Genomic DNA, 13,876 nt, shown 5'->3' with positions numbered 1-13,876 from the left:
TCCTATTTTGATAATTTTTTTTAAATTAACCCCAAAAGGATAAAAAAGCCCCATAAGCTAATGAAAAGAGCATCTAAAACCAAAGAAAAAAAATCAGAGAGAGAAAAAAATAACAAGAGGAAGTCATGTAATCCAAGGAAAGTATTTTTTGAGCCGAAAAAAGGGTTAGTAAGCTATAGGCTTTTTGAAACCTATTAACTACAATGGATGAATTAGTTAGTTTAAGAGTAATATTAAGCAAAAATAATAGGTGTCGTACATTAAATGTGATAGTTGCATACTAAAAAAGATATGTGCCACATTTTAGCACGTGAATCACTTTAAAGAACATAACATTTAATAAATTAATACAAGAAGCGTCACTTGTGTGCAATTAAAGGAGAGACATTACTCACCTTCTCATGCTTCATATATTGATGTTTGGCCAAATTTGAATATAAAATCATCATTCTCATACACATTTTATACGTTATTATCGATTTTTTCATCCTTTCACCTTTCTTTTGCTCATCTAGGAACCTACAACAGTAGTCTTATCACGAAAAAAATTACCAGTGATATAGTTAAAATTTATGCTGAGTGATATATATAAGAAAATCATTTATATTTAAAATTTCATAAAAAATTCATTTCTGTTAGATTTAACTCATGAATGTGCTTAAATATTTAAAAATGATTTTTATTAAGAGTAAATTATTTGTTACATTTTATAACTTTAATGTAATAAATGCTTTGTTTTTTAATAAAAAATTACCAATTTTAATTATTTAATGTATATAATATAAATGTTAAAATTGTTTCCTGTAACAAACAGAGTAACAAGATTGTTACCCGAGTTTTTCTTGAAAAATGGAACGCTATTTCTCTAATAATCTAACATACAGATTAAAACCATGAGCCTCTTTTGATTATTTTTGTAATTAAAAAATACCTTCCATCGCATTTTTTCTTCCTTTGATTTTTTTTTTCTGAGATTTTTCGTTTACAAAAAAACAATAGAGTAACAAGAAAGTAAGATGCATAAACACAGGTCATTCCGCCGATTTTCATTGTGACGAGTGGAGAAAGAAGGGAGGTTTAGGGTGAGTGGTTATCGCGTGACTTTCATTGGCCGCCGATGCCCATGGCTTCTTCCTCATCCACTCCCAATTCGAAGAAGGTATTAGGGTTTATGGCGAACGCCATGAAACAGAAGCACAGCTTTATTCAATTATTCGCAATGACGGGAATTATGCTCTTGAGCATGAGATCTTTGGGCCAGAAGTACCGAATCCATGGCCTTGAAGAAGACATTCACGCGCTCAGGTTGGAGCACGGTTCACTCGTTGACCGCGTTAAACACATCAAGAGCGACCTGCTCCGCGAAGCTTCTCATGACCCCACCGGCCTCTTCGCTGCTCGCCTTCGAGCTCTCTTTAGCCAACAATATTGATCTTCACCCCTCCCTGTGAGTTTTTTTTTTCTACTGCTTTTATGTTTCTCATTCTCCGAAGAAATCATTGTTAACTTTTAGAAACTGTATTTTTTTAATGCTTCATAAGTTGTTATAGTTTTCTGATAATAAAAATCAGACTCATGAATAATATTGGTTCTTTCTTTCTGAGGACGTTAAAATTCGTATTAATGCAATGTCCTGTGAGAAAGAATAAAGGAAAAATAGAAGTGATAGAAGCCTCTTTTTGGAATGTCGAAAGTGGAGTTACAAGTTTTACTGTTGCCTGCTATGATCAGATGAATTTTCTTCTTAAAGAGGATCGGTTATTAGAATTTATGTGTATGTTGATTTTGTGTTTTTATGTGAAGTGACTTTGATGGAGTAATACTTTAATTTCCCTTAGATTCTGGTGCCAAATCACTGTATTCCTTCTGGCATATGCCTCTACAATCAATAAGTTTTTTCGTTGTACAATAATTCAATGGTTCCCCAGGTATTTTTTATTTTGTGCCAAGGTTGCGCGCTCTGTAAACTTTAGCAGTTTCAGAGTTTATTAAGCAAGTTGAATCCACGCTTGTCCATGTATGTGACCAATTTTCTTTGATTGATAATTGGAAACATTCAGTGAATCTGTTCTTCAATGAAAATCACAATTAGTTGAATCAAACATACATATTGGGGTTCAAGTGTCATCCTCTCTTACCTTACCTTGGTTTTGGTTAATTCTTTATCTTGTTTTTACTTTTGTAACATTTTTGTCCTGCACACTGTCGAAGTCAAAAAAATGAAATATACACTGTCATTTGGCCTGTTTTCCCTTTCCACAATGGTTTATTAAATTTGACCACTCTTGGTCCGGGAAAAAATGGTCCATAGAGAGTAAAAAAAACCTTAATCAGATTTTTGAAATTTTGATTTATTACCGAGTTCAATATAGTCGTATGATTTGTGTAGCTGAGTTCATCTAATAAGGTTCGGTTGTTGTATGGCGATTTGATGCTCACTCATGAGCACACACACTTGCACACATGTCACCTGAATTCACATTTGGATTTTCAACTAACAAACCTATTTAACAAAAAACTTTGTATACTTAACCACTGAATTCAGTCTTTCATTGTAAAAAACTTCAAATCATTCTTTTGAATTGGCCTAGAAGACCAATGGTAACGTTTTTCATATAGTATGGTGATTACCTTCTAGGTTGTAACACATGATCACAATTCTTTTTAAACTGGTGGTTAAGTGTCAAGATTCCACAATGGATAGGTGTATTGTCAAAATACTACTTATAATGAGTTGGGCAGCACCCTTTCCTCAGGCTACCTTTTGCTGTTACAACTTTTATAATATGATACTGTAGCCTATCCAATCTTGATGTGACTAGTTGACACATCATATGACATGTGCTCTAATGTGTGAAGGGTGAGTAAATAACATTATTGATTCTTAATTTTACTCGGCACGAGAAACTATTTGGCATTAGTTGTTAGCTATCAAACCAATAGGAGTGGATTTTGGTATTTTACAAGGTTTTGTTCACTATTGTCGTAAAGACACTTGATAGTAACTGAAAAGTAAAGAATTTTGAGTTTGCAATGTATTAAATGTTTTATTTTTTTATTTAATTAATACTTTTTTTAACAAGTTTTATAACGTCATTTAAGCAAAACCCTATTTTATGTGAAGTCTAGGTTTTAAACCTTGGAAATGTTCTTCGGTAGGTGTCACTTACACTCACTTAAGATGCCCAGAAATAAGAAAAAGGAATTGTGATGACGTGTTTACAAATAGACTTTTTTAATATTTTAAAATTTAATGTATTGTCACTTTTTTATTTTGTGTATTTAAAGATTGATATTTGGGCAACTGTCTGGACAAGTTTTTACTGTGTTTGCTCCGCTTCCAAGGTGAAAAGCCAGAACAGCATAAATCACACATTTGACTGTGTAGGTCAAATGAAACTTGGGCTTGTTTGATTTAAAGCTAAAATTTAAATTATCATATTGTTCAATAGAAAATACACATTTTAATAAAAATGTGCGATTTAAATTAACTTACGCATACATTTTAATTAAATTTAATAGCTTAAAATTAATATTTATAATTTTATTCAATTTTAAATCCAATGCCTCGGCAACATATTAGTGCATTTTTCACTACGATCGACTCCCAAAAGCAACACCGTTGGGTACAGAAGAACTCCTGATAATGTGTGCCGGTTCTTGATGTATTTCGCTCGATAAATCGGACAAGTGCGTTAATCAAGATGTGGAATCGTTTAGATTAGTAAGCGCATGCTTGATGGTGTATACAAGCGCGATAATTTTATAAAATTATTTTTAGTTTATATATAATGACATGCAATAAGAATTTATATATGATAAGTTTACGTGAAAATTACAGGATTTAGTGCATTAAAAGTTACATAATTTTTAATAAAATTTTATTATTTACTAAAATTTCATCGTGTGTGATTATATATATGTTTAAAAATTATTTTAAAAATTAATTAAGTACCATATGATGATCATAGATGTATTTGACAATCACATGCAACTAAAATGTTCACTGTGGTAAGCAGTGGAAGTCCTTAATTTTGGAGGCCTCTTAATAAGAAATGTTTGTTTTCGTTGATTACTTATACGATAACAATAATCCCAACATATAGACAGTAGTTAGAGTAGGTTCCTCAGTTTTAAATTTTGCGGTATTTTTTTCCTGCTAGATATACTGGTAGAATATTAACTTTTAATCAAAGGAATTTAAAAATTTGGGGACTGCTATTACTCCCAACCTGAACAAAGTTCTGCCGGTGGATGTTATGTGTGTAAGATGGACTTGCTTTCCCTGCAAATGGGATGTTGACTTATGATATTTATTTAAAAATAAATCGTTTGGGTGGCTGCGACCTTGTTTAGTTAAAATAGAACTGTAGAAAATCACGACTTGTGCGTGGGATCTTATGCTATATTTGGACGAGGTGATTTTGTAGCAAAGAAATTGAGAAGGCTTATTTACGAATTGAAGTATATATATTGTGATTTTATCTTTTAGTGAAACGAAGGAAATTAGAGGAAGTGGGACTCTTAATAAATAAATAAATTTTTTATCTGGCTTGAATTAAATTCGCCGAATATTCAGTGAAATGTCTGAATACGTACCGGGACTAAGGGAAAAAAAAAACTCATAATCAGTTTCCTAAAATTTGAGTTTTGTTTGCATTTGTTATTTACTTACAAGAACAGACTTACTTTGCAGAAACCTTTTTAGTTGTATTAAACGTATAGAAATATTATATATTAGTTATATTAATTGAATATTTAATATGATGTCTGAAAATTAGAGTTCTAATAAAAAAAAACACCGAACTTTACTTATTCAAATTTCGATGTTTTGTATTCATCACTCATTTATTTAAAAAATAAGCTTACTCTATATAAACTTTTTTTTATCATAAACTTATGGAAATATTAAATATCTTAACGCAATTCTAAATTTATGGGAGGTGTAATCGAGGATGCTACCCGTTGTGCTGTTATGGGGAAATTTTGAATATTTCCACCGACCGTATTATATAATTAGCCATACTTATCATCTTAGGGTATCGACTGAAGATCTTAAGTGATTGTTCAAGTTAAAAATTACTTAGACCTCATGAAGTACATAGCCCCTCAAGTTACAAATTAATATTTAACGTTGTAGCTTTATTAATGTACTATCTTGGGTTTTTTGCCTGTATAGGGTTTAATCAAAAACATTTTATCCGTATGGGGTTCTTTGACAAAAAATTCTCTGTTTAGGGTGATTTGTGAGTGTCGTCAAAACTGCTGGCGACACATGATCAAGTATCGGCTGAAAGAATGTCGACATAGGTGTCAGACCCGACTACTGAGAGCGGTTCATAAATCAATTTTAGAGAGCGGTTGTTACGGAACCGCTCTCTAAAATGGACTTTTGAGAGCGGTTCGAATTGAACCGCTCTCTAAAACTGACTTTTGAGAGCGGTTCAAATTGAACCGCTCTCAAAAGTCATGTTTTTAATTTAATTATTTTCTTATTTTCTCAAATTAATAAATAGGAATATAGAAAAATAGAAAAATAAAAAAATAGTTAAATTAAAATATATAATTTTCTTGTTACTTATGTAAAAAATAATTAAATAAGAAATATAAAAGAATTAAATTGAATAAATATATGAGGAAAAATTATGTGTGATTATTATTATAAGGTTAATAAAATATAAAATTATGAATAACAAAATAAAATTGAAATAATAAGAATGAAAAACATTAATTAATAAATTTATATTATAAGAATCTGCAGTTGTTAAATTTGTAATAATATTTTAACAAATATTATGTCACATAAATAAGAAATAGTAAATAAATTAAAATTGTGAAAGATTAAAATATAGTTATGCATCAAATAATTATAAATTAGATTAATTTTAAAAAAATTAGAGTAAAATATAAGGAATTAAGTGAAATAAAGATGAATATATAAGCAATGTAAGTTAAATAAAATTGAAAATATTATTTTAAAATATAAATGACTGAAAATAAAAATATTAGATCAATATTAATTTAGACATTTGAATATTTTAAAAAGTTTGTAGTTATTTAAATGGTTTTAATCAATAATAATAAATTACAATTTTATGCATGTAAAAAAACAAAAAAAGAAAAAGAGAAAAATAAGAAAATAATTAAATTAAAAACATGACTTTTGAGAGCGGTTTAATTGGAACCGCTCTCAAAAGTCCGTTTTAGAGAGCGGTTTAATTGGAACCGCTCTCAAAAGTCCGTTTTAGAGAGCGGTTCCGTAACAACTGCTCTCTAAAATTGATTTATGAGAGCTGTGTCGGCATTCTTTCAGTCGATACTTGATCATGTGTCGCCAGCAGTTTTGACGACAATTACAAATCACCCTAGACAGGAAATTTTTTGTCAAAGAACCCCATACGGATAAAATGTTTTTGATTAAACCCTATAAAGGCAAAAAAAAACCCTACTATCTTGGCTTAGAGTGTGGTTTGAGTCAATGTCCCTAGGTTTGCCGGTCTCACCTCAAGGACACCCTAATTTTTACTGTTGTATCTTGATGTGTGTATAAAGCTAGCCTCCTTAAAATAGTTTACAGGAGCACGAAAATAAATGGTGAACAAAATTTAGACTTATTTGATTTGATAAATTTTTTTATTAATAATTATAATTTTTATAGATTTGTATAGAATAAAAAAAATGTATACTAGAAATTTTTATAAACAAAATGACATTTAATAATTATTTTAAAAAGTTTTTAACCGAACATACCTAAAAATGGCAAGGAAATGATGATACTCTTTGTAAACTGGTAAGCTGTAAATCGATTGGCACTATAGTTTAAGGAACGTCCAGACAAAGTAACAAACCTCTAGCGGTCTATACGAGTCCATAGCGGAAATTGCGTAGGACTGGGACTGTGTCTGCCTTTACTGAATTACCGAGTTTAGAATATACAAGAGAAAGGCCCTTGGATCTTCTTTGCGTTTTAGAAAAGTTACATGTGTGATAATGCCCTAATGTCTGCACCAAGACAAAACCTATACCACCCACAGTTCTAAGTCGTAAGCACACAAAGGACCCATGTGGAAGACAAACCCACCCAGTTCAAATTATAATATAATTAAACTAATTCTAGGACCCACGACCGACACTCCATTTCAATTCCACCCTTTGGAGAAAAACATTTTTTTTTTGTATACTGCCAAATTCCTTAAATTTTCCCTCTCTTTTATTTAAGTTTTTAACTTTTTCACGGCTATAACACTTCCTCCTCTGTACCGCACCTAAATGTGTGCCATCCCTAATCATTTCTGACCTGTTCCCCATCCCCTTTAAAGTCTCTCTCTCATTCTCTCTCTCCCTTTACCGCAACTAATAGAGTGAGCATTAAGTTAAGCACACTATCGCGAAGAGGCGCAAAGAGTGTTAATTAAGTGGAGCGAAAATGCCGTTCGAGTTGGCGGGAGGAGCCGCTGTCGGTGCCCTGTTCCTATGCGTTGTTATTTCTCTTTTTCACATTACTTGGGCTGAAGACCCCTACAGGTTCTTCAACTGGAATGTTACTTATGGGGACATTTACCCGCTTGGGGTTCGCCAAAGGGTATGCTCTGTCTCAACTCTTTCCACTTGAATTCACCCTTTTCTTTTTTCTGTTTGGTTACTGTAATGAGATTCAATTTCCATATCACTATTACTGGATTTGAATCACAGTGAATATTTCAAAATATTAAAATCTATGTTTCTTTTAACAGGGGATATTAATTAACGGGCAATTCCCAGGTCCAGACATTCATTCTGTTACCAACGACAATCTCATCATCAACGTTTTCAACAGCTTGGATGAGCCCTTTCTCCTCTCCTGGTACCCTTTCCCATTTCAACAATTATATTCATATGTCTTTGTACAGTATTTTTGTATTGACGTTATATCACATACCACATTTTTATTTCTCCTCGACGATTATTTTTCCCTCCCATTGTTCACTTCCCTGCTTACCCTCTCTTCAAACATTTGCGTGTCCCTTCGATCTGCGGGTTTTGGTTAACCATCATTAAAGTCAGAGCATCACAGTATAAGTAAGATCCAAGCATAGCATGTGATTAGGAATTTTTTAAATAGAAAAATAAAAAAGGTGTTCAGGTTGATGTTGATCCACCGAGGAGCATGTCTGATGTTGGGGTCGGTTGCACATTTCCTTAGACACGTTCTCTCTACTTTGGATGGTTGTTAAGTCATATGACTCCGGCTTAAAAGTGGAAACACTGAAATTTGCCATGTGCTGAGCCAAATGTGTGGACGTGGATTCAGATCTGCCTCACTCATCCTCCGTAAAATGTTAGGATTGAATTTAAATAATTATTATTAATAACACTTTTTTGAAAAATATTTATCATATTTTTATATTATTATTAATTATTTAAATTTAATTTTAAAAGGTAATATTAACAAAAATTAGAATGTGACGATTTTTTATTTTTTTTGAAAAGGACAGAGACATAATTTTCATGTCATACAATAATTATTTTAAGTATTTTTTATTTATTTTATCATAATAATTATTACGTTTTCCAATATTTTCTTTCCTTTTAATCAATCTATTTATTTTATAAATTTTTATACGAAATTTAGGTGTAAATGTAATTTTTCTAATGAAATTCAGTATTTAATTTTGTTAGAAAACTGAAGGATGATCCGTGTCATAGATACGGAAGCCCTTTATCATTGAGAGTGTTCCTAACTACTAGTCTTAATTTATTAACATAACGTAGTTTTAAGTTAATTTTTAAAAATAAAATTTAATATTTTTTAAAGATAAGTTTAAGTTATATTCAGATTATTTATCTCTTGTCGACATATTATATTTTTCTAAAATTTATTTTTTAAATTATAATCAATAATAAGACTTTTGATGTAATGAAAAATAATTTATACAATGTAATAATATATTTATATTTATATTATTTGTTTTAAATATATATATCGTGAAGTATATCACAATGAAAATATTCGTTTATTTTTTTGTAATTTTGTGAGAGATTTAAAAATAAATAATTATTTTATTGAAAAAATTTAATCTAAATCTACACTAAATTTTATCGTTTAATTATCTAATCCAAATTTTAAGTCAAATAAGGATACAGATAAACTCATCTTATCCTTTCAATGAACATTCTTAATCATCACAAGTCTCAGTCATAATTTGGACTAATAAGAAAGCATCCACTGATTCAAATTGGATTTCTTAAGAATGCGTATTTAAGTTGGTCTCTAAAAAAAATATAAGAGATATTTTGGTCTTTGAAAAATAAATAACTGTTTTAATTCTTGAAATTTAAAAATATGAGACACTTTAATTTTTATATTTAATTGATAGAAAACTAAAATTTCTTATATTTGTAAAATAAATGAATTGTTTAATGATTTTTTAGAGACTAAGTTAAGTATTTTTCTTTCATTGTCTGAATTAGATTTTTACCCGATTGTGTAGAAACTAGTAAAGGGAGTTTTAAAAAAAGTTTATAGGATTATCATTTTCTTTTGGGTCAAGCTAGGATTATCATTTGAATTTCAGTTATGTAAAGTGGACAACAATCAATGTTATGGCCCATTTACGATTTCACTTTGTCCGTTGTCTCGGGGAAAGGCTGGAACCCACGGTGACTTGTCACCTACTCTATCTTTTATCTTTCATTTCCTAAAATCACGAGTGCTGGGTTCGTGATGGAAATGACGTACACTTATAATTTTTACCCAGCGTTCACATGGACAACTACAGCCTAATGAGTAAGTTTTTGTTTCTTTTATAGTTAGTTTTGTTTTCCTTTTTAATACAAAGTAATGAAAAAAAAATATTCTTAACTTTAAATTAAATATTTATTATTATTTTTTGTTTATTTAACGATTTAAACATAATGTTATTTAACTCTAAAACAAATAATTCCTAACTAATGTTGGATGGCGTAAATTTGTTTTGATAACGACCTTTAATTTTTCAAGTTATTATTATTATTATTATTATCCTCTTTAGGGAAATTAATAAGAAATTAAATGTATATAGTATATACATTTTATATAAATTTTTATGATGTTTTTATTTATTAATTTTTATCATTATCTGAATCCATCTATTTTAGTGTATAAATTTATACGATTGGTCTTGAATAAAAGATTGAAGCAACATACTATGAAAGTATAGTATGAATTTAGTTTGATTACAAAACCCAACAACTGAAATATGAATTTGAGGCAAGGGGATTTAATAATTAATGCAGGAACGGGATCCAGCAGAGAAGGAACTCATTCGAAGATGGTGTTTTAGGAACAACCTGCCCCATCCCACCGGGGAAGAACTTCACTTATATGCTTCAAGTGAAGGATCAGATTGGGAGCTTTTACTACTTCCCATCACTTGCATTCCACAAAGCCGCTGGTGGTTTTGGAGGCATTAGGATCCTTAGCAGGCCACGAATTCCAGTTCCCTTCCCTGATCCCGCTGGTGATTACACTGTTCTTATTGGAGATTGGTACAAATCCAACCACACGGTAACGTTTTTCATTATTCTAGATTTATTTTTATGATAACCAGGAGTCAAATTAATGGAAGGACTTGTTGGTGGAAAACCCTAGGCGTCCCATGCATTACATGTCAATCAATAACCATCCCCATTCATCAATGATAAATAATACTCTTGTTATTGCATTTTTTGATATGTGCGCCAAGAGATAACCTTCTTCTATCGGTGCCCCACGCCGTCTTCTGCAAATTAGCAAGTGCTGCTCTGACTCTTTCAACAGCATATGTTTTCCATACAAATTAATGAAATTATCGTTTTACATTTACATATATTTTTTCTTCCCAAAAGAAAATTATATGTAACTTCAAACTGTCATCCTTTAAGGTAAAAAAAGATTGATTATTAATTTAAAGTTAATTATATTTATAAAATATTTTAATTCAAATCAATGATAAATAAACTTTTATTTTCTTATTTTAAAAATGTAAAATCGCAAAATGTTTAATTATACAGTTGGTAATTGAGCAGGTTGAAGTAAATAATAGTCAGTAGTTGCTCTGTGATTGAGGACATTTAATTATCCAGTTCGATAGATCATGACGAATTTATTTCCTCAAAGTAGAACATGTGGATTGTTATGCAGACATTGAAAGCCCATCTTGACAGGGGCAAGAAGCTGCCTTTTCCGGATGGAGTGCTAATCAATGGTCGCGGTCCTAATGGAGTATCTTTCAACGTTGAACAAGGTGTGGACCCCATCTATTAACTGTTTATCTATTAAACGAAAAGAACGAATCATTTAGACATTAACAATGGTTTTGGCAATCTTGAAATTTCCACTACAGGGAAGACTTACAGGCTTAGAATATCAAATGTGGGGCTGCAACATTCCCTTAACTTTCGCATCCAGAACCACAAAATGAAGTTGGTAGAAGTGGAAGGAACACACACCCTTCAAACTACGTACTCCTCTATTGATGTTCATGTAGGCCAATCTTATTCAGTGCTGGTAATTGCCGATCAACCTGCTCAGGACTATTACATTGTGGTTTCCACACGATTCTCCTATAAAATCCTAACTACCACCGGAGTACTTCGCTATAGCAACTCAGCAGGCCCAGTATCAGGCCCGCCCCCTGGTGGACCCACGACCCAAATTGATTGGTCTTTGAATCAGGCCCGCTCAATTAGGTACTTTATTGTTACCTTCTTTCTACTCCACAGTCCTTGACCAAAAAAAAGTCATCCAGGACGGAAAAAGAAAAGCAAGAAACGCTTAAATCTCAAATCTCGATTTTAGTAAAACCCTCCAACAGATTAATTTTATCACTTTAAATTGATTCTTAAGCTCAAATCTCCATATGTTGAGATTAAAATGAACTAATCTTTTATATATATCTTGAATTAAAATAATAATAATAATAATAATTATTATTATTATTATTTATTTTTGGAGTTCGAAATTTGGGCTAAGATGTGTAGAAATTGAATTTTACACAACTCTATTTTACATGTAATATTGCTATGAAAATTTTTAACTATTTAATTAAAATTTATTAAAAATTATGGATATTTTACTCTTAATCTAAAGTTTTTCTCACTTTTGTAATTTTTAATAAATTTTAGTCAATAATTAAAAGTAAGATAAAATAGTATTTTTAGATTTTTTATTTTTAAAAGGATGCGATTTGTGAAAATGAATTTACAAAATGTTAAATATTTTGGTATTGAGATTATAGTTTTTCATTTTTGGTACATGAAATGAGAGAAAGCAAAAGAAAAAAATAAAATTATAATATTTAAGCTACTAACTAGTATAATTGATTATTTTATGTGTATGAAATAATTACTGACGTTTGAGTACCTGATTTCAGGACTAACCTTACAGCAAGTGGACCGAGGCCAAACCCGCAAGGATCTTACCATTACGGTCTCATAAACACGACGAAGACCATCATATTGGGCAGTTCAGCTGGTCAAGTAAATGGCAAGCAAAGATACGCAATAAACAGCGTTTCTTATGTTGCCCCGGACACGCCTCTTAAGCTTGCCGATTACTTCAAAATCTCAGGTGTTTTCCGCGCTGGAAGCATATCTGACAGACCCACTGGTGGTGGCATTTACCTCGATACTTCTGTGTTGCAAGCAGACTACAGATCTTTCGTCGAGATTGTCTTCCAAAACAACGAGAACATCGTTCAAAGCTATCATCTTGATGGCTACTCTTTCTTTGTTGTTGGGTGAGCACATACAACTCCTCATCCTTAAATTTAAGTACATGTATGATATAGATTAGTAAGTATCAAAACGATATCAATGCCTTCTCTGAAATTAACTTCTGAAAATTGTAGAAAGATTGTGTGTTTTTCTAAGCGTTTATGAGAAAATAACATTGATTATATTAACAATATATAAGTATAATAATTTTTTAATAAAAAATATTATTTTTAAAATGTCTAAACATTAAAATTGATGCTAACAGAATCAACTTTTTTAAAGCTTATATATATATTTTTTTCACCGCTTAACAATCATGGTTTATGAGACATTCGCAGCAAGTTTAATAGTTTGTGTTAGGCTTTCTTAAATTGGTCTCATGGTGTAAAATATTGCAACTGTGTATGTTCTATGCAGTATTGTTGGCCTAAAATATATGAATTTTATTTGTAGTATGGATGGAGGACAATGGACAACTGCTAGCAGAAACCAGTACAATCTCCGAGATGCAGTTGCACGATGCACCACGCAGGTGAGAATCAGCCATATGGTCAATGCCCATTTTTGTTGCGTGGCATAGCTAACAATTTTTAAGTTACCTATCAGTTGGTGATGTCCTTGCTTGCTAGTTTAGATTAGAACTAATGCAAGCTTTATTATTGAATTTGTTCAGGTTTATCCCTATTCATGGACTGCTATTTATGTTGCCCTTGACAATGTGGGAATGTGGAACTTGAGGTCTGAGTTTTGGGCACGACAATACCTTGGCCAACAGTTTTATTTGCGGGTTTACACAACATCAACCTCAATCAGAGACGAGTTTCCTGTTCCAAAGAATGCAATTCTATGTGGTAGGGCAAGTGGGAGACACACGCGACCCCTTTGAGCTTGCAAGGGTTTAAAGAATCCACGCTTGAGAAGGCATTCTAGCTTTAGAATATAAAAAGTAGTTAAGTTATCTACTTCTAATTTTGTTGTTGAGTGCTTTCGTTTATTTATGCTATGCTTCCGTGGGATGATGAACTTGTATGATTTTATCGTTAAATGACCCCAGCTCGAGGTCACATTCTTTCCGAGAGAACATATTATATTGTATTTTCTATAATTTTACTGGTATGGTTATAAAGGTGATGTTATTCTTTATTCTACGGCCTTAGACATG

At 31.3% G+C, this 13,876-nt stretch overlaps 2 protein-coding genes across 2 annotated transcripts; both read left to right on the top strand.

The window, feature by feature from the left end:
• Positions 1–1,042: 1,042 nt before the first annotated feature.
• On the top strand, positions 1,043–1,552 carry LOC113865749. Its single transcript, XM_027500486.1, has one exon. It carries the CDS (start codon positions 1,118–1,120, stop codon positions 1,430–1,432), a length of 315 nt encoding a protein of 104 aa, XP_027356287.1. The 5' UTR covers positions 1,043–1,117; the 3' UTR covers positions 1,433–1,552.
• A 5,284-nt stretch (positions 1,553–6,836) lies between these two features.
• Positions 6,837–13,873, top strand: LOC113864678 (L-ascorbate oxidase homolog). Its single transcript, XM_027498673.1, has 8 exons — positions 6,837–7,582; positions 7,734–7,843; positions 10,255–10,525; positions 11,141–11,243; positions 11,343–11,688; positions 12,372–12,737; positions 13,168–13,246; positions 13,388–13,873. Exons 1-8 carry the CDS (start codon positions 7,427–7,429, stop codon positions 13,598–13,600), a joined length of 1,644 nt encoding a protein of 547 aa, XP_027354474.1. The 5' UTR covers positions 6,837–7,426; the 3' UTR covers positions 13,601–13,873.
• Positions 13,874–13,876: the final 3 nt, after the last annotated feature.

The sequence above is a fragment of the Abrus precatorius genome, unplaced genomic scaffold (assembly GCF_003935025.1).
Source record: "Abrus precatorius isolate BTA unplaced genomic scaffold, Abrus_2018 Scaffold4, whole genome shotgun sequence".
NCBI classification, from domain to species: Eukaryota; Viridiplantae; Streptophyta; class Magnoliopsida; order Fabales; family Fabaceae; genus Abrus; species Abrus precatorius.
Note: the sequence above shows the minus strand (reverse complement) of the source record. Positions and strands in the feature narration are given on the sequence as shown.

Bases quoted from the DNA above. Each gene is read 5' to 3' on its own strand.
- LOC113865749 (XM_027500486.1), top strand. From the start codon at position 1,118: ATGCCCATGGCTTCTTCCTCATCCACTCCCAATTCGAAGAAGGTATTA.
- LOC113864678 (XM_027498673.1), top strand. From the start codon at position 7,427: ATGCCGTTCGAGTTGGCGGGAGGAGCCGCTGTCGGTGCCCTGTTCCTA. The intron at 7,844-10,254 runs GTACCCTTTCCC...TAATTAATGCAG, and splicing joins GAGCCCTTTCTCCTCTCCTG to GAACGGGATCCAGCAGAGAA. The intron at 13,247-13,387 runs GTGAGAATCAGC...GAATTTGTTCAG, and splicing joins TTGCACGATGCACCACGCAG to GTTTATCCCTATTCATGGAC.